The sequence below is a fragment of the Tiliqua scincoides genome, chromosome 3 (assembly GCF_035046505.1).
Source record: "Tiliqua scincoides isolate rTilSci1 chromosome 3, rTilSci1.hap2, whole genome shotgun sequence".
Taxonomy (NCBI): domain Eukaryota; kingdom Metazoa; phylum Chordata; class Lepidosauria; order Squamata; family Scincidae; genus Tiliqua; species Tiliqua scincoides.
Window position 1 is genome coordinate 95,142,588 of NC_089823.1, and position 27,264 is coordinate 95,169,851.

General features: G+C 42.0%; 1 protein-coding gene across 1 annotated transcript in view; it reads left to right on the forward strand.

Moving 5' to 3' along the window:
• Positions 1-27,264, forward strand: part of RASA3 (RAS p21 protein activator 3) — a 154,806-nt gene that overhangs the window by 97,925 nt on the left and 29,617 nt on the right. The window contains exons 6-12 of the mRNA XM_066619056.1: positions 5,864-5,944; positions 8,020-8,092; positions 15,321-15,400; positions 19,341-19,445; positions 19,753-19,909; positions 23,485-23,633; positions 26,030-26,144. Coding sequence (XP_066475153.1) covers positions 5,864-5,944; positions 8,020-8,092; positions 15,321-15,400; positions 19,341-19,445; positions 19,753-19,909; positions 23,485-23,633; positions 26,030-26,144 — 760 coding nt within the window. The remainder of the gene's footprint in view (positions 1-5,863; positions 5,945-8,019; positions 8,093-15,320; positions 15,401-19,340; positions 19,446-19,752; positions 19,910-23,484; positions 23,634-26,029; positions 26,145-27,264) is intronic.

Here is a 27,264-nt window from a genome sequence, read left to right on the forward strand (position 1 = left end):
ATTTAACAATATATGATGAAAAAATTTCAATGACCTTAATTCATTTGCTTGGTAATAAAAATTTCATTTAAATTCACCAAAGGGTCATATAAATCTGCTGTTTAAGATCAATTCAGACACTTGAAGGTGTCACCACTGATACCAGGGGTCCACATTTAAATGCCTTGTAATAAGGGGAGGAAAAGCACCAAGATCCAATTTCCTATCTTTGTGCTGTTAAATTGCACCAGTTGCAAGCTTCTCGGGGTTAAAGATAGCTTGAAAGACCCACTTCCAGGTTTCTTGCTCCTCCACTGCTTCTAATGGAATAATTTCATTCCATTAGATTCCATTATTCACTGCATCCTAGTGTCTAAATGTAGTATAGCATCTATACTGCTACATTTTGGGATGAGAATGGAGGAGCAAGAAACCCAGAAGTAGGTCTTTAAAGCTGTGTTTCCACTGATTTGGTATCCACTGATTTTTTTTTTTAATCTACTGGAGGTTCTGGAATGGAATCTTGGTGGATAATGAGGCAAGACCTGTACTCTGTATAACAGGGTGGTCAAACTTGCTTCACTTAATAAGAGCCACTTACAATAAATTTCCAGTGTCTGCAAGAGATATTTGAGAGCTGCAATATTTAAAAAGCATTTAAGTTCTTAAATATATTTACCCACAATGAACTTAGGTTTTAATCCAGTAGACTCCCAGTTTATATCCAGTAAATAATTATAAAGCTTGAAAATTCTTATTTACTTTTTATATTAATTGTGATGCAAAATGGACCTCAGCCAACATATTTCCCAGAGCCACACATTATATGTCAAAGAGCCACATGTGGCTCGCGAGCTCCAGTTTGGCCACTCCAGCTATTTTAAATTGTAGTGCTTTTCATTCGACCACACTCCCTCCATTCTAATATCGTTTCATGGGCTGCTAGCCTCTTATGATTAAGAATCATTAGCCACTCTATCTGTGAGGTCTTTTTCTTTTTGCTCCTGGTATTTTCATTTCTGCTGTCTTTCAATCTCTGCATACTCTTGTTGAATTTGAGATTCTTTTTTTTATTTAGAAATCAACTTACATTTAGAATTTTTTCTTTCCTTTCCAAGTACTAGAACATTTCTCCTTGTCTTCCTGTTCTCGAATTGTTTTCTTATGCAAAAATAAAGGAAAAGCATGTTAGCAGATGCCTGTTTCCAAAACAGAAACATTACTATTCAATCTGTATATGAGTTAAAAATTTGAGCACATTCTCTAAGTATCTCTTTGTCAGGGCCTGTGCGCTCATTAAAATTCTTAGCACATCTTCAGAGAAGAAAATGTAATCTGACTTTTTATAGAAACAAATGGAAATACTTTCTGAATGGTCTTTTAAAAAAAGCTTAGAGCCCTTTCATAATGGGCTCATAAAACAGTTAAGCTTCTAATGAATTGACTCCCTCTCCTAGGACAGTATGATGATTGACAGGTTTTTTTTTCCTCCTGCTTCCTCAGTTTAAGCATCCCAGATGGCACTTCACAATTTCAAAGTGCCTTTTTGAGGCTTCCTCATGCACTACAGCAAAAGATGTGTTCCTGCATTTCCAGCAGGGGTCAACTATTTCTTGGCAGTAACATCCGAAGGGCATTCATATGTCTGAATCTGAGAAGATACAGTGCATACTTGCCCAGGAGCCTCCAGCAGTCTCAGATTCCGGAGAATTGTTGGCTTTTTCATACTTTCATCCATATCTGTTGCCTTCCAACCTTACAGTGTAGACCAGGTCAGGTTGTTGCAAGAACATAGGGACCTGTTCTTTCTGCAACTGGGAAAGCAACCCTGAAGAAGGTTGTATCACCAAGGAAGAATTAGTGCTTTTCAGAATAAAAAGAACTTATTCCATCTAGAACAGTGTTTCCTAAACTGTGGGTCAGGACCCACCAGTGGGTCACAAGCCTATTTTTAGTGGGTTGTGAAAAGTTTTTGAAACATTTTTTTTTAAAAAAAACTTGCAGGCACCCTTGCCCTGTTTGCTGGTATGAGGTAAACTTCATAGCCCAAAATTAGAATGTCTTATTTTCCCATTTTCTCTAATAGTTGGCATGCAATAGATCACGTGTGAACTCAGTTTCAAACTTTTGTTTGGCCTGAAAGTCCCTAACTGTACATCTTGCCCTCCAGTTCAGCCTTATGGATAACCTGGAATGATTATAAAGGCTTGCGAGAACAGTCCTTTAACTCCATTTCTAGGGAGAGTTTAGTAAATGTCTACCATAATACCATATGTAGGCTCTCTAGCAGCCTTGAGAGCACAGGACCCCAATTATTATTAATTAATAAAATATTTTTTACCTAATAGGTCGTGATAGAGTGTCGTTTTTAAAAGTGGGTTCCAGTACTAAAAAGTTTGGGAAGCACTGCTCTAGAAGGAATATTTTCTGTGATCAGTTATTGAAGCATTTATTTTATATATATAATGTGATATAGTTTCTTAGGTTTTATTGCTGTATGAGCCCCTTGGGAAGTGCTTGCAAACGGGCCTGAAGTTCATGTTGACAATCTTGTCCTTTCCCCATTTCTTTCACTGTGAGACTGATACAGGCTGAACAATGGCATATAAATTTAAATAATAAACAGTCACCAAACCTTGTCATTACTTGACTGCAGGATGTCTCTGGACCCAGAGAAATTAAACCCAAGGATTGTTCCTTCATTCCTCTCTATAATATATGAAGTAGAAGAAGAGTGTGTGGTGTGGTGTGTGACCAGTCCTCAAGCTTATTCTTAGGGAAATACTTAAGCATACTGGTCTTTTAGTCTGTAGTGGGGGTGGGGGTGTAAACTCTGCTATAACTCTTCCGAAGATTATACTTTTCTATTATGTTTTAGTCTTTTCAATCCTTTCAGATTCCTAATGCAGAATAAAATTAAAAGATTTATAGAATACAAATTTTAAAAATTACAGAGAGACAGAATGAAAAGAAGAACTGGCATTCACGCAAATGCTGGGCAAATATTTAAAGTTCCAGATAGATAGCAAAACAAAAACAAAAAAAATACCACCACCACCACAAAAACAAACAAACCAGGAAGATGTGACATGAGGGGGGAGGAAATGAGGGGAAGCTGATATCAACCTATAGCCTCAGTTCTCAGTAATCACTTCCTTCCCTCTGGTGCTGGCTTTGAATTCAAGCAGCTTTATAAGAACCATTAGGTCAACCCTGACCTGAGCTAAGCATTGAAGACACTTCAAATGAAAGCAAAGGCTTTCTTGTTCTACTTAGCTTTGGAGAGTGAAGGATAAATGCCTGGTTTTAGATTTGATTATTAATAACTGTGGAGATGATGTCCTGATCCCTTTCATCTTTTGCAGCTGTGTCTTGGCCTTCCTGGGTAGGAGTTGCTACAGAGACCCTGGAATGAATCTCCTCAGAGCTAGGATTCCAAGGAGAGCAGTGTATCGCTGCATTCAAAAATTCCTCCTGTGTTTCTGTCCGCTTTTTGTTTTCTCTGAAGGAGGTGTTACCTGCATGACTCCTCTTGTCTAATACTGAGAACAAACTCTAAATACAAGGTTATCGGATACCATAGATTTGTAATGCCTCTGCAAATAAAACAAATGTGGCTAATTTTATAGCTACCTGACAATAAAGCTTGTTAGTTAGGACACAAAACTGGCTTCTTTGTGAGAAAGAAAATTTCTTTTAGCAAATATTTTCAAAATTATTGTTGAAGAAAGTAGCTTTGTTATACAACTGTAAATTAACCTGTGGTGATACCTTACATTTGATTACTCAATACAGGTCCAACCTTGTTATACATGGATTTTTTTATACACGGTTTTAACACAAATGGCCACTGCAAATGAGAAGGAATGTGCTGATCCCTGGAGAAGAAACAGCCCATTTAAAATGCTTTTCTTAGTGTTGTAGAGATGTTTATCTCAACATGATGAGAAGGGCCCTTTAAATTAAAGGAAAACAGTCCTTTACAATAGTTAGAGGGAGGGCAGCCAGCTGACAATCCATCAATCATTCTCTCTCCAAATAACCCCCTCCCTTCCCCCTGTACAGAAGGGGGGAAAAGATCATCCTTTCTAAGTGCCTGGTGAGAGACTGATTGTTGGATTGTCCTCTTAATGACTCTATTTTAACATCACAAAGGTCAGCAAGGCTGTTTTTAAGTCACCTGAGCAAGGGGAGATTGTTTTTTAAATTGATTTGCTATAGATTTGGGAATAATGAGACTCAACCTGTATACACACCAGTCTTTTTCTAAACTGGCTTTTTACCATGCCTGTGGAGCACATGAACATATCACTTTCTCTTTACATGTTGCTCTGGTAGTGTGGGAGTCATTAAAAGCCATTCCTTCCTGTGTCACTGGTAATGTAAGGAATCCTGGCATCTGTGGGAAGTGCCCACAGTATAGTTCCACCCACAGTGGCATTAGCATGACTTTTTTCAGTTTGGTGCTAGCATGCAGACACAGTGTAGACATGCAAGTCACAGTGTGGACCTCTGTGTGATCCAGGGCTTCATATGCTGCCCTGGTGATGAGAGAAAAGCTGAGCTGCTGTGGCAGCTTGATCTCCAGTCATTTTTTTTTAAAAGTTTTCTCATTCTGTGTGCAGAAAAGCAAACCATAGCAATTACTTTTGAGTGGAAGTTCAGTTCAAGTACTTCTGTATGTTATCTTTCAAGTTCATACAAGAAATACTCTTATGTACAGGATTTTGAGACATGCGGCACAGAATGGATTCTTTAAATCCTGCTGACCTTTAGCTATACTATTTCAGCGTTTCTCAAACTGTGGGTCTGGGATCCGCCTGTGGGTTGCAGAACTGACAGGGCGGATTCGGCTATGTAAGCGGTTCCCAAGTTCTCCGGGAGTTTGGGAGCTGCAGTAAGTCTTTGTGGGGGAGGGGGAAATGCAACAACACTATCCCCAGGACTATGCTGCTGCCAGGGGCAATAGGGTCTTTGTTCTACTCACTAGTAGCAGCAGCAGCCTCCCAGGGTTGCAGAGAGCCCCACAGTAAGCCTCTGCAGGGCTCCACAAGCCTAGGAAAATTTAAAAATAAAGATCGCGACCCACTTCGTTTTCAATTGCGAAACCAGAGGTGGGTCGCGATCTTTATTTTTTTAATTTTCTGAGTCTTGGCAGAGACTTCCATGAGGCTCCCTGCAATCCCTTAGGATTGCAGCCTAAGTCCTTGTAGGTAGGGGTGGGGGGGCAGTGATGGCGCCACAGTGATTGTGGTGCTGCAGGGACCAAGGGGCAAAACTTATCTGGAGGGCTGTGCTGGCCTCTGGGAGGGTCTAAGTGGCTCTCAGCCCCCTCTGCGGACCTCCCCGCTGTTGAAAATAGTGCCGATCAGAGCCCACTACTGTTTTCATTGTCCATCTTGGCCAACCTTGTTTACAGGCGCTGCACGCTGCCATCAGGAAAAAGTTAGTGTCGTTTAGAAAAAGCCTATCTAAATTACAGTAAATGCCAGGTTCACAACACTGTCAAAATTAGCTCATGGGTTGTCTCTCTTGGGCTCCAAATGTAGAGATCACCTTCTCTTTCTTTGCAAATAATGGACAGTATCCAAGTCTACATGCCTTAAGAATAAACGCTTGAGTTGCAGTTTGTTTCTTTTTAACTTGTTGTTTACAAAATTCCACTTTAAACTGTCATATTATTCCGCTTCTCCGGATTAGTAAAAATTTGTCGTGCAACCCACATGCTATCAGACAGAACAAGAGGAAAATCCAGTTTGGCAGCTTTTGTTTATCTGCTTTCTTAAAGCAAAAATAAAAAATAATCTGTGTCATCTTTTGTTATTTCTCCAAGAGTTTCTTCTTGTGATCTTTCTGAAATAATGTGGTTTTTTTCTTTATTCAGAGTTCTTGAATGTATAGGTCTACCAATAGTGAATGGACAGTGTGATCCTTATGCAACGGTTACCTTGGCAGGACCATGCAGGTTAGTACTTATTTATTCATTTATTTTAATTAAGTTTATCCATTATATTTCCTAATTTGCTGAAGGTGATGTAAAAAAGGTGTTAAAACACCACAGGTAAAAAAATAAAGCAAGAATCTTTTAGAATGCCTCTAGAACACTTTGTCAAATCCCTACTGGCAGTTGTAGAGGATTACTTTCTGTTTGAGGTAGCATCTAATAATCTCATTTATGGTCTTTTAAACTTTTATAGAGCTAGTAATAGCAACCTGCAGATAGCCATTTTCAACTACTGTTCCATTGCACATTGGTGTGCCATGAGGCGTGCCACAGGAATTTGGAGGAAGGTCATTTATTAATAGGGCCAATGGGGGATGTGAGCCCACCACCGGCAGCATAGTGTACCTTGTCAGTTATCAAAAAAGTGATGGTGTGCCTTGACAATTTTAGTGACTTGTCAGTGTGCTCATGTCAGTGTGCACAGCTGAAAAAGGTTGAAAATCGCTGGCATAAAAAGAGTGTGCACCATTCACAGGTCCTACTAAAGCCTTGTTTGGATGTTTACCTTCTAATCCTTTGTGTGTGAAGCAAGATTGGAGGTAGACCATAGACTCATGCATGGTTTCCTCACCATGCGTAAAAGGTAGCAACTTAAACCTGGAGATCTTGCAGTTATTGAACATGAGATCTGCCTTACCCTGGATATTGGATAATAACCTTATGGATTGCCCTTTTCAAACAAGTTAGAGCAGGTTCCCAAGCTGTGAGTCAGGACCCACTGATGCATCACGACCTGATTTTTGATGGGTCATGTAAGGGTGAGGGAAAGATCAGATAATTGCATCAAGCTCTGAAGCTATTCAAAAATAGGATAGCTGCTAATTACCCTGCAAAGAGCTCAACTCCTGCAGTTTGCAAGATAGCTGCTAACTGCCCTGCTAGGAACTGAGCTCCTGCAGTTTGCAAGCATGTGTAAATATAGGGAGATAAATGTTTGAGAGTCTTTTTCTGGTTATTATTGCTTATAAATAAATAAAATATTTCTTTCTAGATCTCCTTTTTTAAGGTCTGGTAAACCTAGGTTGTCTCTATACAGTGTCATTTTAAAAAGTCGGTCCTAGTGCTAAAAAGTTTGGGAATCACTGAGTTAGAGAGATGCCAACATGAGCACCTTTTTAGGTGCCAGGTTAAACTCTTCTTATTCAGTACAGTTTATTCATGAATAATCTGTTGTACTGCTGGTGGCTGCTTTTCCACTCTTCTCTCATTCAAACTGGTTGTTTAGCTACTTCAATGAATGTTTCCACATTTTTATGGTTACTGTTATGATTTGCAGTTTATGAATTTTATTGTTGACTGCTTTGTAGACTGGAAAATGCAAAAGCAGTATGTTATCTTCCAGCATGGCATCGCAAGTGCGTCACAATGCTGTCTCCAGTGCTCAGTAGACATCAGCCATGAGCGGCATGGCTTAAGGGGAACCCTGCTCAATGGACTGTCTAACAAAAAGGGGGCAATATTTTTTATTATAAGAGTTACCATAAATTAAAAAATATTGCCCCTTTTTTGTTAAAATGTCTATTGAGCAGGGTTCCCCCTAAGCTGTGCAGCTCACAGCTGATGTCATTAGTGAGCACTGGAGACAGCATTGCAACACATTTATGATGCCATGCTGGAAGAGAAGAGTTCTGCACACCGGTTCAGACCCCTTATAGGGAATGTAGCCATTGGGTATCCTAGTTCACACATTACCCCCATCTACATGGACACACTCAGGGATGGCATCATCGGTCGGCCAGAGCACTGACCAACAACCCACACACAGCTTACTAGGCCAGGTCACCCCTGAACTCACAGTATCATTGACAGTGATAGCACCCAATGCACTACTGGGAAATGAGTGGGTGTGCTATGGTGGTGTCTAGCATAGGGCTTTGCTCCAAGGTCCAGCAAACTGGTATCAGTGCTAGGCATACCCAAGACCTACTTCCAGTCTCACCATACATGAAGTTTGGACCTAACTTGTCCAGAGTTACTTATAATTTCACAACTGATCATATTTTGGGTAGTTATTTTCTGCCTTGTCCATTTTGCAGATCAGAAACTAAAAAGACTAAAGTTAAGAAGAAGACCAACAATCCACAGTTTGATGAAGTGTTTTACTTTGAGGTTGGTATTTTCAGAAGAACAAATAATTAAAAAATACAGTGCTATGTGTAAGAATTTTCCTATTTGTTCCATCTTGTGCCAGCTGCTTTCTTTAGAGGTGTTCAGGATCAAGTTTGAAGAATCCAGGACCCAACTAACTGTCTGCAGCAGAAATGTATCACTTTTCCATGTGACTGGGACAGAGTTCTTTTAACTGCCTTGCCCTTACTCTTGGGCCCTTTTGAATGAACCAGCCAGGCTTTCAATTAGTGTTGATCAGTGAGCGCTCTCCAGCCTGTGATTTTATAGCTGCTCCACCCTATCTTTCTTGGTCAATGGTGGGAGGGTTGTCTCACAGGAAATGTGAAAAGCTTTGAAAGCAGTAGCAGCAGGCCATTCAAGATTGAAGGTTTTGGTTGCTTGCCAGCATGCTGTAACACAAAAGCTCTCTCTTTGCTTCAATAGAAAGCACTTCCATTCCATGAAAAATCTCTAGAACTTTGTGCAAGAGGACTTTAGATGAATGAATGAATGAATGAATGAATGAAGATAAAGCAAAGGCTTGGATCATTCAGGACTTTGCCACTCCCATCCAGCTCTTATATCTTTACAGCAATCAAAGTAGGAATACATACAGTCTGTGAACATGAATGCAAGCCAAACCTGAACTAAGTTAATGAGGTTTGAAATTTTGTTGATTTTTGGATCTAAAAGATACAAGAATTTTGTTTCAGAGTTTTGTTGTCATTTTTAATCAAACCTTATTACGAAATCTGATGAGGCCTTATCTAATAAGCCTTATCATGAAATCTGAATACATCACTACACACTGGCTAACATGCAATACTTAACAACAGGATGACATTAATATGTACAGGTATTGTCAGTTTAGTTAACACAGGCTGACAACAGGTCTCAGATAGGGATCTTCCCCAGTCCTGTTCCCCAAGATCCTCTTAGCTGGAGATGCCAGAGACCGAACCTGGGATCTTCTATAGGCAAAGAATCAGTTTCAGGGGAATGTACAGTTCCATTCAAATTGCTTGTGCAGAATCCCAAATTCTTAGTTGGTGCAAACAGATGTTATTTGATTGGCTATAATTGTAATAATACTAGGTATTCTTCACAAGGTATACTCCATGTTTTCAGAGTGCCTCACATCCATGATTTTGGTAATCCTTACAACAACCCTGTCAGGTAGGTCAGTATTATTTCTGTGCTGCAAGTGGGGTGGATGGATTGCAGCAGAGAAAGAGGTTCACCTAAGACCATCTAGTCTTAGGTGAACCTAGGTGAAGCCTAGTTTTATGACTAGGGTAATGTGTTAGCTACAAGGCAAGAAATACACAGTTAACACTAACTGTATCTGGTCTACATAACAGAAACTATAGTGAAGCTTTGCTAACTTTGAGTATAGTAGTAGTGGTCCAACAAATAGCTGTCCTATATAACAGGGGTGCCCAAACCCCGGCCCTGGGGCCACTTGCAGCCCTTGAGGACTCCCAATCCAACTCGCTGGGAGCCACCAGTCTCCAGTGAGCTCTGGCCCTCTGGAGATTTGCTGGAGTCTGCGCTGGCCTGATGCAACTGCTCTCAGCATGACAGCCAACTGTTCAACCTCTTGTGTGAGCTGTGGAACGTGGGCTCCCTCCACTGCTTGTTGTTTGACGTCTGTGATCCAGCAGTGGCAGCAAAGGAAAGGCCGGCCTTGCTTTGTGCAAGACCTTTTATAGGCCATGAGCTATTGCAAGACCTTCATTCGTATAAGTTCCATCCCTAATGTATTCATTTATGTAAATTTATTCAAATTTGAAATGTAAATTGACTCTTTTTTTTCCTGGCCCCCGACACATTGTCAGAGAGATGATGTGGCCAAAAAGTTTGGACACTCCTGCTGTATAGGTTTGTCCCTAAAAATAAAAAATTTACTTCAGAATTCACTAATAGCACAATGCTTTGCATGCTTTATTAGAAGTAAGTCCCATTCAGTTCAATGGACCTTACTTCTAGGTAAGCATGTATAGGATTATAGCATTAATCACTTATTGCATAAGTGAAATCATGTAAGTTGTAGATGTTGTAGACTGTTAACAAGTGGGTGGTGTGATCAGAATCTTATTTCATGATGAGGTTCTGTCAGGATTCATGCCTATTGCAATTTCTGAACTAGGACCCAAGGCTGGATCTCTATCTGAGACTTCTCTGTTCCAGTTTCCCTAGCACTTGAGATAGCTAAATGTAGTGTCACTCTTTTATCTCCATGGCACACAGAACATGGCATGCAACTTTTCTCCAACACCCTGCCCCAATCTTTCCCCTGATCTTCTCCTCCATTATGCGACTAAGATGATTACTGGGCTGGGGCACCTTCCCTATGAGGAAAGGCTACGACGTTTGGGCCTCTTCAGCCTAGAAAAGAGACACCTGAGAGGGGATATGATTGAGACATACAATATTATGCAGGTGAAGGATAAAGTGGATAGAGAGATGCTCTTTACGATCTCACATAACACCAGAACCAGGGGACATCCGCTAAAATTGAGTGTTGGGAGAGTTAGGACAGACAAAAGAAATATTTCTTTACTCAGTGTGTGGTTGGTCTGTGGAACTCCTTGCCACAGGATGTGGTGATGGCGTCTGGCCTGGATGCCTTTAAAAGGGGTTTGGACAAGTTTCTGGACAAAAAATCCATTATGGGTTACAAGCCATGATGTGTATGTGCAACCTCCTGATTTTAGAAATGGGCTATGTCAGATGCAAGGGAGGGCACCAAGTGGCAGGTCTCTTGTTATCTGGTGTGCTCCCTGGGGCATTTGGTGGGCTGCTGTGAGATACAGGAAGCTGGACTAGATGGGCCTATGGCCTGATCCAGTGGGGCTGTTCTTATGTTCTTATGCCCCCATATACAGCCTGATCTTCACCCCTGTCATGAATATGTACAGTTTAGGCCTAGTAGCATTGCAAAGCCTGAACCACAGTAACCCAGTAACACAGAAGGGGCTTGCAAGGGGCTTGCAGTCCTAGCTGCAAGGATTTACAATTCAATGGAAAGTGATAATGTAGCACCTAGGCAGCCAGAAAGACACCCATCAAGGATGGAATGCAGCTGTAGACCTCCAGGGGGGAGGGAAGAGCTGAGAGGGCAAGCTTCCAGCCCCACTTCCAGAGGACAGAGTCTTTTGGTCTTTGTCTCTTGGTGAGAGAAGAGGTGGGTGGACATCCTGCCCCGCCAGGACCATGTGGCCCTTAGGTAACTGACCTGAGGATCTATAAAAGAAGCTGACCCAGGTGAGAGTCAGAGAATAATAAGAGTTAGCCAGTTAGCTTTGTTGTTTTATGCTGATATGTTTCCTAGAAGTTTTTATGCCTCTAGCGTTTGCTGCCTTTTGTAACTTTTTGTAACCCTATGTACTTAATAAAGTAAAAATCCTTTTACCATGTTGGTTCATTGTCTGTTTGGGACAAAGGTTCAGAATCCTGCCTAGCCGTTCAGCAAGCTACCAAAAATCCTCATTGTGGACTAGTAACTTGAGGACTGAGACTTTAAGTAAAGAAAGTGCTCAGTGCCTACAAGGGATATAGTTAGGCCTAGAGGGTCTCGGTGTCCCTGGACTGAGGCACTGGCTCTTACAGAGTGGTGGCAGTACTACCGAACAGGGATCTTTGAGGGCTCTAGGGTTCAGAACCAACAACTCTGAGCACCCAAAACCCTGGGAGTGTGAGAACAAGTGTACAACAACCCCCACAAATGTTTTCCCTAATCTTCTCCAACCGGATCTTTTCTCCACCTCCATTCAATCCTTCCCATCTCCTTTCTACTGTCTCCACTTGCTGCCACCATCACTGCTCTTCAGTGTCACTCGCTCCTTCAAGTCCCTCCCCAATTATTGTGATATAGCCTGGTTCTTGGAATGACCAGATGCTGTCACTATTGCTGTGACAACTGTGTCACCACCTGGCTCTTTGCCCTGTCCTGTATCTTGCTTTCTCCACTGATGTGAACCACATCTATTGCAGTGAACATCCATCTATTCCATCTATTTGTTGCAAGTGGAACCCCCGTAATTTGCCTTGGGTCTGGCAAGAGATCTGAACGGTGCAATTTAGCTCTTTGTTCCCATTGCTTCTAGTTCCTGTTAGTTTTCATGCATTAATTTTTAGTTTGCAAGCATTACTTTTTAAATTCCTGTGTAGTTTCATATCTGAAATTGTATTTTGTTGGTGCCTTTTTAAAAAGGCAGTTAAATAATCAGCCTGCTTAAATGTTTTCAAAATTGTAATAAAATTACTTGTGGGAAATAAACAACTCTGACCCACCAAAACGTTTTGAATTCAGAATGGGGAGGACTGCAAAGTGTATTCATTTCTTAATTACAAGAACAGTTTACGCTGTGGTTACTGCTGGGTGTGGTACTCTGATGGCAGTTTCTGAGCATTTCTGCTTAGAAATGAAAACCTCAAGGCTTTTGGTGCTGCCACAGTATCATGAGAAAGATTTATAGATATCCTCACTTTTTAAAATAGCTTTCTTCTGTGTTTTACACATGCAGCTGACTTTGTGGTGTCGGAAATGTATCATAAAAGTGTACTTTGCTCACACATTCTGTAATTAGATAGGGGAGGCAACATCACCACCTCTATAAAATCTTATAGTATTTGAACAATATTTTTAAAGTCTGTGGTTCAAGGCAGACAAATAAGGTAGGTTAAAGGGAAGAAAGCACAGGTTTGTAGATAATATTAGTGGTTTTGCCCATTTGTTCCCAAATAAGATAAAATTCACCAAAAGAAAACACTGAGATGAATTTAAGCCACAGTCTTTGAAACTGCCATTGTGACTGGCTGTAAGGACTGACTTGTGACTGCCATTGTGACTGTCTTCAGGTGATTGATTGAGCCTTCCATAGTCACTCTTAGTACACGTTACTCGGGATAAGGTGATAAGCTGAGGTGGTAGAATTCTGGACTGCGCCATGTCAGACCATAGTGGAGCGTCATATTTTTGAATGCTCTTCCATGCAAAAAACATCATATATGTACAGCAAATCAGGGCATAATCTCTGCTAAACATTTCCTTCAGTGTGATCATTTAATATAGGCAGATTTTTTGCATGGGGAAGCATTTTAAAACTTGAGCCAATACCTGCAGCATAGAGTGAAACAGTCCAGAATTTCACCACCTGGATTTACATTCTTTCACTAGAATGTACCATCTAGTTCTGTGGAATGCTGAGGTAGGTGCCATCTGAACCCACCCCCAAATTCAACCACCCACCCTCACCCTCACAGTGCATCCCATTGCACATGCACTTGTGTCACCACCATCACCAGACGTCATCCCCCCTGAAGCGTATAACTTTGCCATAATTTATTGTAAAGTGATTGGTAGAGAGAATGTTGGGAGCAAACCTGACTCCCAGCATTCTTTCTACCAATTGACTGGGAACCGGCCATTTTGCAAAAAATGACAGCAGAGCTGCAGGCTCTGCACAAGGATGAATCTGGCAAAGATGCTGAAGGCAACAGGATGGGCAGAGTATTTCTGCTCCCCGCATTTTCTTTACAGCCACTTTACAAGGAGTAGTGGCAGGGTGGCACATCCACCCAGGCAAGTAAGCCTGTCCATACTTATCAAAGAAAGAGATGAGGATAGGGCAACTGGTTTGAGCCACCAGGCATGCAGCGGTTGGAGGGATGGGCAGACACTGAGTGTGGGAGCATGAAGGGGGAGAAACAGGGAAGAGATGGGGTGGAGCAAGGCTGGAAGGGGGGTGGTATCAATGGTGGGGGCACTTCTGATATCCTATCCCCCTTCCAGGCTTCAATCCACCTTCTCAGGTCCACTTAGACTTGCGTCACTGAAATTGGTGCTGCATTCAGGTGCTGGAAGCTTATCCCAGAGGTAAGGGAACATTTGGCACTACCCCCAAAGGAGATCTCTGGGAGACCTCTGGGACTGCCCCCTCCCAAGCTGCATACAGCATGTGCTCCACTGGTGCAGCTGCATCAGCTGGGAAGAGAAAGGATAGAATTGGGGGCCTAGTCACAGATGGGAACTGTCATCCTTCTAGATCAAAGAACTGTATGTATTCCCTTAACAAGAAAACCTTAGGGCACAATCCTGAAGCTCTCTTGGGCCAGCACAAGTTCCTTGTGCCGACCCAGGACTGTCACAAACATGCCGAAAGGCACATTTGCGCCGACTTGGAGCCGGGGAGACCGTCGCAAGGACATGCACTGGCCTCCCTGCGCCAACTGGGCCCCAGGCTGGGTGAGTTTGTGCCAGCCATTCTGGTTCGGCTTGGGGGTCTGGGGGAGCATGGGGAGGGTGAGGAGGAAGGGCATGGCAAGGGCAGGTGGGCCCACGGACAGGCACGTGGGGAGCGGGAGGTGGGGCCAGGATTAGGCACTTATGCCAGATCCTAGCCCCGTTCCCAGGCAGCCTGGTGCAGCAGGCTGTTCGGATTAGCACCACCTCTTTTGGTGGTGCCGATCCAAGTAGACCCATTGGGACTGCTGCAGTGCGACACATGGTAAGGGGAATTATTTCCCCTTGCCTCAGGCTGAGCTTCAGCCAGACCCAAACTTGCCCTGCTGGCCTGCCTGTTCCAGAGCAAGTTAGAATTGTACTGTTAGTCAACTAACAGCCCAATCCTAATCTCCACCAGGCCATTCCATGCAGTGTTGCTGACAGAGTGCAAGCTGCATGCTAAGGGGGGTAGGGCAACCAGATGGCCCAGGAGAGGTAAGTGAAAAGCTTTTACTTTATCCTGTCACTGACCTATTTGCATGGGACTCCCAGCTCCTTTGCCATTGGTAGTGAGCCACCTGTTGTTAGAGTGGCTCATGTGATCATGGGTCTGGGCTTATACTAACACATCACAAGATCCATCAGTAAGACCCTGACAGAATTGGGCCATTAATGTACATTCAGTGGGGCATTTATTGGGTCACAAATCCTAAGTGTATATGCAATGTAAAAGTCTGGATGCCTTGTAACTTGTATTTTGCCATAGCTTATTGTTCAAACAGGAAAATGTGATGTAGCTTACATATTAATTCCATATTTTTAGAAATCTGCTATCTCTATTCTAAAAGCTTTGTGATAGAATAAAACTATAATGATTTTTATACCAGTGAAACGTGCAGTGTGTAATCTTGTTGAGCATCCCTTTATATAGTGATTGTTTAATGAGGTTCTTGTTAACTAATCTTACTAAAAATCTTAAAATGTTCTCATCTGGACTAGGTTACTAGGCCCTGCAGCTATAACAAGAAATCCCACTTCGACATTGAAGATGCTGATGAAATTGACAAGATGGAGATCAGGTATGCTTGTTTTCAGACTTTACATGCACCAAACCCTGTAACATTTGGAAAACTCCAGAAATGGAAGATACAGAAATTGCGAGAGATGTTGCTCAGCATTGCTGTTCTGTCAACTTTCTTTTTGACCTTGAATGTTCTCTTTCACCATGTTCCTTGTCACCAAGAAAGGAAAGTATATGTGTCTGGGAGGACGGGGAATAAAGAAAACTCTTTTACTTTTGTCTCCTAGTAACCAATTTTCTGGGCATTGTGTAGTGGATCTTTATCAGCAATGAGTCTGTACAAGTTCCATAGAGACAACAACAAAAAGTGTCGGATACACACAAAGTGGATTTCTATCATTTGAAAAACATCACTATTGATTTAGTGCAGGTCAAGAAGGACTGATTTGTAATTTGGAATGTATCTTGCTGTGCCTATGGAAGGTGTGCATAGAGCTACATCACTTCTATAATCTTGACTGAATCCATGAATGGGGGGTACCTGTACTAAGGAAATAAAATTGGGGAGCCTGTTCAGACTGGTTAAAACTTGTCCAATAATAGCATTATCATTCTAACAAAGTTGGTTTTCCCCCCTCTGAATTTTGAGAATACCGCAAACGCTCACCTATAAGTCGACCCCACAGATAAGTTGAGGGCAGATTTTGAGCCAACGGTCATGGAATTTTCTATGACCCTCAGATAAGTCAGGGGTTAAACTTAGGGGGGTGTCTGACTATAGTTTTGTCTGATTTTACCCCAGGCCAGATCCTGAAAAATAACCTACCACTAATTGTTACCTAAGAACTGTAATCTCTAATTTATTAAAAACATAGTAAAAGAACATAAGATACATTTTTATTCTTTTTAAATTCTGGTCTTCACCACCTTTTTGTAAACACTATCAGAGTAAGTGCACTGTAAACAACATACCAGTAAAACAGTGGTTCCCAACCTGGTATTCATGTACTCCCATGGACACTCAACAGGACCTTTAGGGGTACTTGAAAAAGAGTGGAATAATGGCAGAAAAAGGCAGGTCATGCTCCAGAATGCCTTCAATCACCCAGAATTTCTCAGCATACTTCTTGTAGAGAACAGTGCAAAGGCAGAGTCTTGTGTTCTTCAAACAGATGAAAAGAGAAAATATGTGATGAATACATGAAGTCTGGGCTTTCATATAGAGGAAATGAGGACTTGTATTACAAACATTTTGCTAATATGAAGGGTACAATTTATGGAAATGGGTTGCCAAGGGATATGCAAGTGAAAAAGGTTGGGAACCACTGCAGAAAGGTAGAATCAAATCTACCTTTAAGGTGTCTGGTGTGTTAAGCCAGAAGCTCTACATACAACATACGACCCATAACTGAGAGTGTGCAGTTCAATTCACAGCAGAGAGATGCAGCTGCATATATTTGCAACCCTTTTTACTCAGAAGTAAGACCAACTGCTTTCCATGGGTGTTATTCTTAGGTAATGGTGCATTGAATTGTAGCCTGGGACTTTGCTTCAAATGGAAAGGAGGATCCCATCCTGGTGTTGAAAAAACAGACCTGCTTTGCAAGCATTTGCAAAAGGGAAAGAAGGAAGGAGAATAAAAGGATAACTTTGGCTAGAATTTCCCAGTTGCTGTAGAAACAAATGAGCTCTGCAGTACCTGTCTGCTGCTTGAGAAAGAAACAAAACTTTTCGGAGTTGAAAGGCTCTGCCCTTTGATTGACCCAGAGATAAGGCGAAGTGATAATTTGAGCTTGATTACTTGGCAAAAATTTTACGTACTATAGGCGAGTATTTATGATGTTTATTCCTCCTTTTTTAAAAATAAAAGTTCCATAAAGATAGTTAATGTAACAATATCTGAAAAAGACTCTTTCTTTGTGTCCAAGGACAACATACAGGTGGAGCCTCTTTATTCGCGGAATTTCTGTCCTCGAATCTGGCTCAAAGCTGGTCCCTAGGACCTGTGCAAAGCCAGTCCTGGCCCCACCTGAGCCCTGTGGAGGCGACTAGCCTCTACAGGCCTCAAAAGAGCCTCTGGAGGTCCTAGAAGAGCACTGCCTGTCTTCGGGCAAAAACAGGAAGTACCTTTCTGGGACCTCCAGAGGCCATTGTGAGGCCTGTGGAGGATGCACACAGCCTCCACGGGCCTTAGAAGAGCATCCGGAGGCCACCGGAGCATAGCTCTAGTCACCTCCAGAGGGCTCAGGTGGGACCAGGTCTGGCTCAACACAGGTCCTGGGGATCCACATTGAGCCAGATTTGCGGATAGAAATTCCACAAATATTCAGGGGGAAAAACCAACTTTGTTAGAAAGATAATTGGGCAAGTTTTAACCAGTCTGAACAACACAGCTCCAGTCGCCTCGAGAGACGTGACCACCGAGGCTTTTGGGGGTCTTTCTGAGGCCCATGGTGGCTGCTCACGGCCTCCATGGGCCTCAGAAAAGCCTCTGGAGGTCCTGGAAGAGCTTTCGGTTTTCACCCAAAAACCAGAAGTGCCCTTCTAGAACCTCTGGAGGCCATTTTGAGGCCTGTGGAGGCTGCATGCAGCATCCACAGGTCTCAGAACAGCTCCAGACGCAACCGGAGTAAGGCTCCAGTCGTGTTTGGAGCTGGGTGGACCTCGAATTTTGTGTGACTTGGTTTCATGTGAAATTTGGTATTCGTGTGGGTTCCAGGAATGGAACCCTCACAAATAACAAGGCTCCACTTATATTGTAGTTTTTTGTCTTATAAGGAGTGAAAAAAAGAATTTTTTGAGAAATGTAACAAATTATTAGACAGTGTGTCAGCTGTTATAATACATATGGAAACCAATAAGCAGCCGTTTTCCGTAAGAAAAACTGTATTTTTTTTAAATCATAGGAAATTTTTTTTTTTTAAATATTCATTCAGTGGATTGGATTCATGTTGCAATCCTTTGAACATTATTCTCTTTTGAAAGCTTTTGAACTCTAGGTCCAATTGAGCAAAGTGAGAAGTGAAAACTATTGCTCTATGGTAGAAGGCTGATCATTAATAATATGATTCCAAAAAAGGAGGCAAAGATGACTAAACAGCCAGTGTGGATGTGAAGACAATAGATTTGAACCAGGGAGAAATCTGGTTCAGATCTCCATTCAGTAGTGAAGCTCACTGAACTACCTTGAACCAATTGCTGTTTCTCAGCCTAATCTCCCTTATAGGTGATTGAATGATAAAATAGGATTTCCCAAGCTGCTGTGAGCTCCTTTTGTAGTAAAGATACAAATATGGTAAAAATAAATTTTTAAAATATTGTTTGCTGCTTTCATCTTTGTTAAGGAATTAAATTCTCACCGTGACCTGTGGTTTTTCTATAGTATTTTTTTATTTTATTTATCTAAAAGACTTATGTTCCACCTTTGCCCCAACAGTATGGGGTGCCCAAGGCTGCTTAAACCACAGTCAATTAAAGAAAAAAAAGATGTAAACTTTGGGAAAAGTTTGGGGGGGGGGGGAGATTATTTTGTCTGCCTGGTATTAAAATGACTCCAGGTCTCCAGATGAAATGCCATAGAGATCCTCTAGAATGAATTGAGTTTGTCATCTTCCTTTTTTATGTTCATCTAAAAGACATCCCTGTGCTATTTTTATTTTGAGCATTTTAGTTCCTCTTCAGTACAATACTTCCTTTTAATTATCTTTTTCTTAAACTACTTTAATGTGTGAATTGGTCTAGAATCCAAAGGTATACTTGATCCATCTTAGAGAATGCATTTGTAAATACAATATTTGCAGACGGATATTCTGGAACAGCATATCATCCATTTCCCCCAAAAGAAAACAATCATTCAGCAAGTACAACTCTATTTTGAACATAAAAATATTCCATTTTCTATTGTTGTGTGTGTGTGTGTGTGTGAGAGAGAGAGAGAGAGAGAGAGAGAGTACAGAGAAATGGATGCTATTTTCCTTCTTTCTTTGGTTTTGTTACAGAGTTGACCTTTGGAATGCTAGCAACTTGAAGTTTGAAGATGAGTTTCTAGGAGAACTAAGGCTTCCTTTGAAATTTCTCAGACAATCCAGCTCTTATGAAGCATGGTACTTTAAAAAAAGGCTATACTTCTGTGCTTTATTTTAGTATCTTGTATCTTTACTTTGAAAATTATTTTACTGTTGATCCACAGTATTTTGTCTAAATATTTTTTTTACAAGTTTCCATCCACAATTTCCTTATGGAGGCATTTGCTCATTGCTACTCCACGTGTAACAATGTGGAGGGATATCTGTATCCCTCTAAAAATGGAAAACGCTTGTTGTTGTGAAGGAACGCCTATGAACTTTTACCCTCCCATGCAATCCATTCATAGCTTGAGATGTCTTTTGCTGTTTTTCTCCATTCCACTAGGTATTTCCTGCAGCCCAGAGACAATGGCAACAAGTCACTGAAACCTGATGATCTGGGTTCCTTGAGGTTAAATGTGGTTTACACAGAAGATCATGTTTTCCCTTCAGACTATTATAGCCCACTTAGAGACCTCTTATTAAAATCTGCAGATGCTGAGGTAATTGCTTGCTGTTTACCCTTCTCATTCACAATCATTCATAAATACAGGGGGGCCCCTAGGCCTCCTAATGCCTTATAAGGCATTAAAAGCATCACTTCCAGTTTTATTGTAAAATCAGAACTCTCTTTTTTTGACCTTTTTAGCCATTCTGAGGCCTGCAGCAGCAGCTGGCGGTCACACGCAGCCACTGTGAGTCTCAGAAAGCCTCCAGAGGCAAGGGGAACCCAACTGTTCTTGCCTCTGGAGGGCGGAGGGGCGTCCTCTGGTATCTGCAGTTTCCGTTAACTGGGGAGGGGTTCCAGAGCAGAACCCCCGTGGATACCAGGGCATGCCTGTATTTATCATTGTACGATAAAGAAGGCCAGTACCTTTCTAGCTCCCTATGAACACAGGCTCCCTATTAACCATAGCTACTCAAATGGGAAGCGAGGTGTATTTCCTGATGTCCTCTTGCCTGCAGTTAAGTAGTTAGTTGGTGCCAGTACAACCCGAGTTAAACTATGGGTGCTCCTGAAACTAAGATCTGAAATGGAAGTTCAAAATGGTTTTTGGATACTGAGCTAAAGGAAAACTGACTAGCCTTAACCATAGCTAAGTTAATTTTTGATTTTATATAGTAACTATCTCTTAGTATATTTGTTTCAGATTAAACTGTAGTTTCTGACTTAGCTATGGGAAATGTTACTGCTGAAAATCTTAATGACGGCTAAAGGTGTGTGTGTGAATTATTTGCTCCAAGGATGGGGGGTGCGTGTGTGAGTGTGTGTGAATTATTTGCTACAAGGATGAAAAATTACAGTTTTAGTGCACATCTTAGTAGGGACCACATGCTGCCCCTGCACTGTCCCCAGAAATTCCTTGGCTGCCTCATATATGTGTAATTTGTACCTTTCAAACATACTTCCTCTTCCTTGTTTGTGGTTTTGATGTCACAATATCTGTCTGTGTAAACTGAGAGTAAATGAAGAGGTGGTTAGCTGTCCAGTATGCATTTGTGATAAAGGCCTTCATTTGAGTGTGAAATAAGCCTGTTTTTAATGTTCTCTTAAGCCTGTTTTTATTGTTCTTTTATAGCCTTTCTCTCTCTTTTATATTGGAGAAAGATGGCCTGCAAAATTATTAAAACTAATACAGTGGCCCCTGTCTGCTGAACATTGTGTCTAATTTGTTTTTGTTTGTTTCTGTTTTATTGAAAGAAATTAATTTCTTTCATTTTATGGATAGATAATTACTTTGACAAGAAGCCTGCAGCCAAAGAATTAGCTGGTTAGTTCAAATTAATTTGTGCTTTTTGGCCCTGTTACCCCTCCCATCTTAGGAATGCCAGGTCACAATCCTGCAATGGTAGTAGAAACTGCAACTAGTAGAATTTATTTGTCATGGTTTTGCTAGGCCTAGCAACCACATTTTGTCTGCCTTTTGCCAAGCTCTCTAGCACTCTTGTCACCCTTTCTCAATCTCCATAAAGTCTAGCCCTGAGGTATTCAATCTGTGCGTCCCACCTCCCTAGTGAGGCGTGGCTAGCTTCCAGGGGCGTCGCCAGGCATCTCTGGGAGAGAGGTGGCCGCAGCTGCTCTGCTGCTGAGCTCTGCTCTGCTGCGCATGCTGCCTCCTGACTTGCTGCTTTTCCAAGACTGAGAACGAGGTGGGTGGGGCAGCGTGAGGTGAGGTGGGTGGGGTAGTGTGAAACATGGTGGGGGGAGGTGGGGGAGAAGGCTGGCTGGGCAGGCAGAGGTGCCACATCTCATCACGTAGCTCTCTCCATGTGCAACCTTGCCCCAAGGACTACATTTCCCAGTGTGCCCCTTGCCCTGGGCATCCTGGGATTGGTCAAGTCTGGAGGAGAGAAGTGTGTGGAGGTGCTGTATCTCATCAGAACAGGGGCGCTCCTGGCAGGCTTCAAACTGGAAGGGAAGAGTAAGTACAGGCAGTGCAATGCTTTCCTCTGCTCCTAGTGGGGGGAGGCCAAATGCCCCAGCCTGCATCCCTCCGTCTTGCCTGGGGGAACAGGGGTGGCATCTGCATGCTGGGTGTATGTGTGTGAGCAGCCCCCGTCTACTTTGGGGTGAGTTGAAATCTTGCTGTATGTGGCTGCAATCCTTTCCACACTTTCCTGTCCATTTTCCATTGACTCAGATAGGGCTTACTTCTGAGTAGACCTACATAGGCTTGGGGGGTCTGTGTCAGCTTAACCCAGAATCTTCACCTTTCTCTTCCCCCCCTTCAAAAAAGAAAAAAAGCCACTCTTGATAGCTTTGTCTCCAAAAAATTGATTAAAAATAAAAATCCCCATTCCTTTTTAGCCATCCCCCCTTTTCCTCCTGCCTCCTTTTGAGGGGGGGTACTCTGTTGGCTGCTATTGTAAAACAAAAGGCACAATCCTAGCTAGGTCTATTCAGAATTAAGTCCTATTGTGTTCAATGGGACTTACTCCCAGGAAAGTGGGGTTAGGATTCCAGCCAAACAGTCTCTGGGTCTCAGTTTGCATCAGTTTGCAATTAGCAGATACGCACAAAACAAAGTCTTTCCCTCCCCCAGCAGATCCATCACTTCCCCCCTCCCTTTCCAAAATCCTCCAGGTGTGCTGCTAACAAACTCAGGGCACAATCCTAACCAGGTCTACTCAGAAGTAAGTCCTATTTTGTTCAATGGGGCTTACTCTCAGGTAAGTGTGGTTAGGATTGCAGCCTCAGAGTGCTGGCAGCCTTGTTTCTAGTGTATAATTATAACACCTTCATCCTCATTTTGGGGGTAACTGAGGTGAGGTGTTGTAATGGGGAGCCGTGGCCAATGGCTACAAGGATCAGGGGAGGCGAACCAGAAAAGTTAGAGAACCACTGGTCTAGCCTGTTAGCATCCTCTTGCCTCAGTTCCCTGTCTCTTCTTCATTTGTTCTCAAGTCAGCTATGCTTTCTTCAGATTGTTCTTTCATAATGTATTCCCTATGCTGCAGTGTCCTTAAGCCTCCTTGCCTCTGGAGTCCCATTCCCTTTAGTTTCTTTACATCTAAGAACTTCTTCCCAGTCCTTCACTTCTCCCTGTGTCATGTTTTGGTCCCAGCCAAACTGGCAACTTCCCTTCCCTCATAGAACTTGAACTGTACTATACAGTTTAACATTCTGTGGAACTGCACAGGGTTAGCCCAGCAGTGGCAGTCTTTACTACTACAAACACAATACAAAATAAAGTCAGGAAGAATTGCCTTTTTGGTATGTACAAGTCTTGCATATCAGCAACTAAAATGATTATGAAGAAAACTACTAAAAATATAGCTAGTTCAAGCTAGTTCTTTCCAATCCAAAAATTCAGTTTAACACAAAAGGCAACTAGAGTACTATGTGAACTCCAATAGGAACAAGAAGAAAATACCATACAATGTAATAGTTTTCATTTTACTGCCCCCTTGTGATTAAAATGCACAATTTATCTTCAATAAGTATGCATGTATCTGGGGGATTGCAACAAGTATTCACTATCCAGCAGGAACTGATAGAAAATGTGTTATCAACTTTAGGATATTTATCTGTTTAAAAAATGTTTCTGTAAAAGTTTTTGTTTCGCTCTATACTTAGCCTGTTTCAGCATCTACTGCCCACGTGTTGGGTGAAGTCTGCCGGGAAAAGCAGGAGGCAGCCATACCTCTGGTTCGACTCTTCTTACACTATGGCAAAATTGTGCCTTTGATTAGTGCAATTGCAAATGCTGAAGTAAAAAGAACTCAGTAAGTATTTATTTTGGAATCTGTAGGACTGAGTAGCAAGACGTGACTTTTGGGGTGCCACTTAAGAGGGGAAAAAGGGGCTTTTGTTTCCTAGCCTCCTTTTTTTGTAAGGGTTTCCTAGCAACTGTTTGCAGTATGGGAAGGCAGTGGCTGAAGGCAATTCAGAAGCTGAGGGCATAGGAGGGTAGAAATGTGAATGAGTGACTCACAGTAGCATACAGGCAGAACCATGAGTGCAGAATCTTGAAAAACCTCCACTTTCAACTGAATGGTTTGAAGAAGAAAAAAGAAAAAAAATTATTTCCCGTTTAAGGAAAAGGTGTTTGAAGAGTTTCCAGCAGTAGGCTGTTATAGTATGTCTGCAACTGTGGTTGCAGCTCTTAATGTGTGCCCATGTGAACTTAGTGTGAACTCAGAGGAACTTTCTTCCAATTGGATATGTAGTTTGAGGATCCCCTTATTTGAAGACCTGCTCCTATTTTAAAGGTTTGTCCCATTTCCCAGATTTTACCGCCTTATTGATATGCTTCAGTTCAGGTGCTGAACTTTCACTAACTTGACTGGGGGAAGTGTTTATTTGACAAGTCTTTGTATACCTTTCTCTATTTTATTTTTTTTACTTGGGTATTACACTGCTTGACAGCATAGCAGTTCCTTCCTTTCCCCACTTTCACACCAGTCCTTGCCCTCAAACTAGATGCCCTTTAAAAAATCCAGGTAGAATATTCTAAGCTCTTAAACTTATTCATTGGTGTTCTTATTTCTCTATGTTTTGGAGCAGTGATTTTCAACCTTTTTCATCTCATAGCACACTGACAAGGCACTAAAATGGTCAAGGCACACCATCAGGTTTTTGACAATTAACAAGGCACACCATACTGCCAGTGGGGGGCTCACATCTCCCATTGGCCCTATTAATAAATGACCTTCCCCCAAATTCCTGTGGCACACCTGTGGACGCAGCAGTGTGCCACGACACAGTGGTCGAAAATGGCTGTTTGGGAGAATTTGAGTTTTTCTTTGAAAATGGAGCTCATTAGTATAGAAATGCAAAGTTTCTCTCCAGACTTCTATTTCTATGAATTGCATGTCAGAATCCTCAACGTCCTAGTGTGATGCGGTAGTGAGTGGCTGACTTTGGACCCAGGTTCAAATTCGCATTTAGACAGAAAATGTAGAGCCTTGTGCAGATTAACACCTGGCTAGCCTACCTGATTCGACAATAAAGTGGGATAACTCCAAGTACACTGCCCTGAAATCTTGTAGAAAGGACAGGATATGTATTTGATAGGCAGATATGAGAAATGCAATTTAGCTACAGTGCTTTCACTGTTGATAAATGTGTTCAACTGTGCTGCTTCACAGCTGGATATTTCCTGTTTAAGCACATATGTTTGCCTCCTGCAACCATATTACTGCCAGTGTTTTTCTGGGCACCATTAACTGTAGGCTATGAATTTCCTTCTCCTATCTCATCTACCTTTCACTGGCAGGGAAAGACTGTGCAATTTGTTGAACAGCCAGTCAGCCGTTTGGTCATTCCTTTGTCTATTCCCTTTTATCCCTTGCCACTCATCCAAGCTCGAAGATGATTCTGTTTAAATAAAGTATATATGGCTGCTAGGAGTTGCAGCAGTCCATAAAATAAACCTATATTAAATTATTTCATTTAGGAAATAATTCCTGAGCTTCCTGGGAGCAATCTGGGATTTAGGTAAACCCTGATGCCTTTCTTCCTTTGACATGAACTAAAGCTGATGACTGTTTTTTGAGTCAGTAACATATACTGTACATTACATTGCTTGTAATGCAAACCTAAACAGATGGATAGCACTATGAATACACTCATCTTTAGGTTTCGGTCAAGGAAGCTAGTGTACAGGGGGGCCATATCCACGGATCCCATATCTGCGGATTCAATTATCCATGGATCAGGTCCGGGGGCCCCCAAGCATGCATACTCTGCTCCCTTTGCCTCTGGAGGGGCCTCTGAGCCTGGAGGGCTTCCCCTGGCCTCCCAGTGTCTTATAAGGCATTTAAAATGTCACTTCCGGTTTCTCCGTGAAACTGAAAGTCATGGTATTTTAATTTCAGAGCTCAGTCTGAGCTCAGCAGAGGCCAGGGACGGATGTGTTCTTCGTTGGGAGGCCTCTCCAAAGGCGAGGGGAACAGAGCTCCCCTTGCCTCTGGAGGGAGGGCAGCCCCCGGAACTGCCAGGACAGGCATTCACCCATATCCACGGTTTCAGCTACCCATGGGGAGTTCCAGAACGTAAGCCCCACAGATAAGGGGGCACACTTGTATATGCATTCATTTGCTCCAACATCTCCTTTTATTTCATTGTATTAGTGGTTTATCACTAGAAGGCTAAATGATAGAAAATTATTTGCTTCCAGAGATCCAAACACCATTTTCAGAGGAAATTCTTTAACTTCCAAGTGCATTGATGAAACCATGAAACTGGCAGGAAGGCATTACCTTCAAGTTACTCTAAAGCCAATTATTGATGAGGTAAGATCACCTTGGAAACGTTAATACACCTACAATATTGTTAAGAGCCGAGTGTTTAATCCATCAGTTTTAAATTGTGATTATTTTTAGATGAGTACACATGGTCTTGCCTGAAATGTAGGATTGTTTCATTAACTCTGCAATGCACTTAGCTTTTCTTTCTTCAGATGTCATAAATAAGTAGACTGCAGTTTTCCTTTAATTGATTTAGCATATTCCTAATTGAACTCCTAACTGAACTCAGCTCAGCAAAAATCAATGCTTTTTCCTTAAAAATAGTTTTAAAACACACTTATTTCCTTTTCATAAACGAGAGAGATAGGAAAGGATGCTTCCTTAAAGCATTTAATAGGACCTTGAAAAATATCATCTCATTTTACTGGAGGAACATATACACTTTTCATGCAGATGTGATTCTGGCTCCATCCATACCACAGCTTGCAAACTGGGAAATAATCTTGGGAGTGCTCACTCTGCTCTTTCTAGCATGAATTCGTCCTTTTTTTCATGTGTCTGGCTTACCATGGTTTAGTGTCCCTTCTATAATGTCACTAACCATGGTTAATGTTAATCAGAGTTTCTTTTATAACCAGTCTCTGAAACCAATGTTTGTCAAGAGGAATCCTGATTAGTGTCAGTATAGTTGTAATAGCCGCAGTTAAAGCTAAGAAGATAAGGGGGCATGGTACTGGCATCTAAAGAGGGGGAGAATTTTCATGAGGCCTCCCCAGCTCTCCGAAGGCCTTTTATGGCTTTAAAACATGACTTATAGTTTTTCGGTAAAATCAGAAGTAACCTTCTAAGGCCTAAGAGACCTTAGATGGTCTGAAGAAGGCCAGGGAGGCCACACATCGCCTCCCCATTCCTCAGAACACCCTCTGAAAGTGACTAGCCTAGGCGCCTTTAAAAGGGGATTGGACAAGTTTCTGGAGGAAAAATCCATTATGGGGTACAAGCCATGATGTGTATGCGCAACCTCCTGATTTTAGAAATGGGTTATGTCAGAATGCCAGATGCAAGGGAGGGCACCAGGATGAGGTCTCTTGTTATCTGGTGTGCTCCCTGGGGCATTTGGTGGGCCGCTGTGAGATACAGGAAGCTGGACTAGATGGGCCTATGG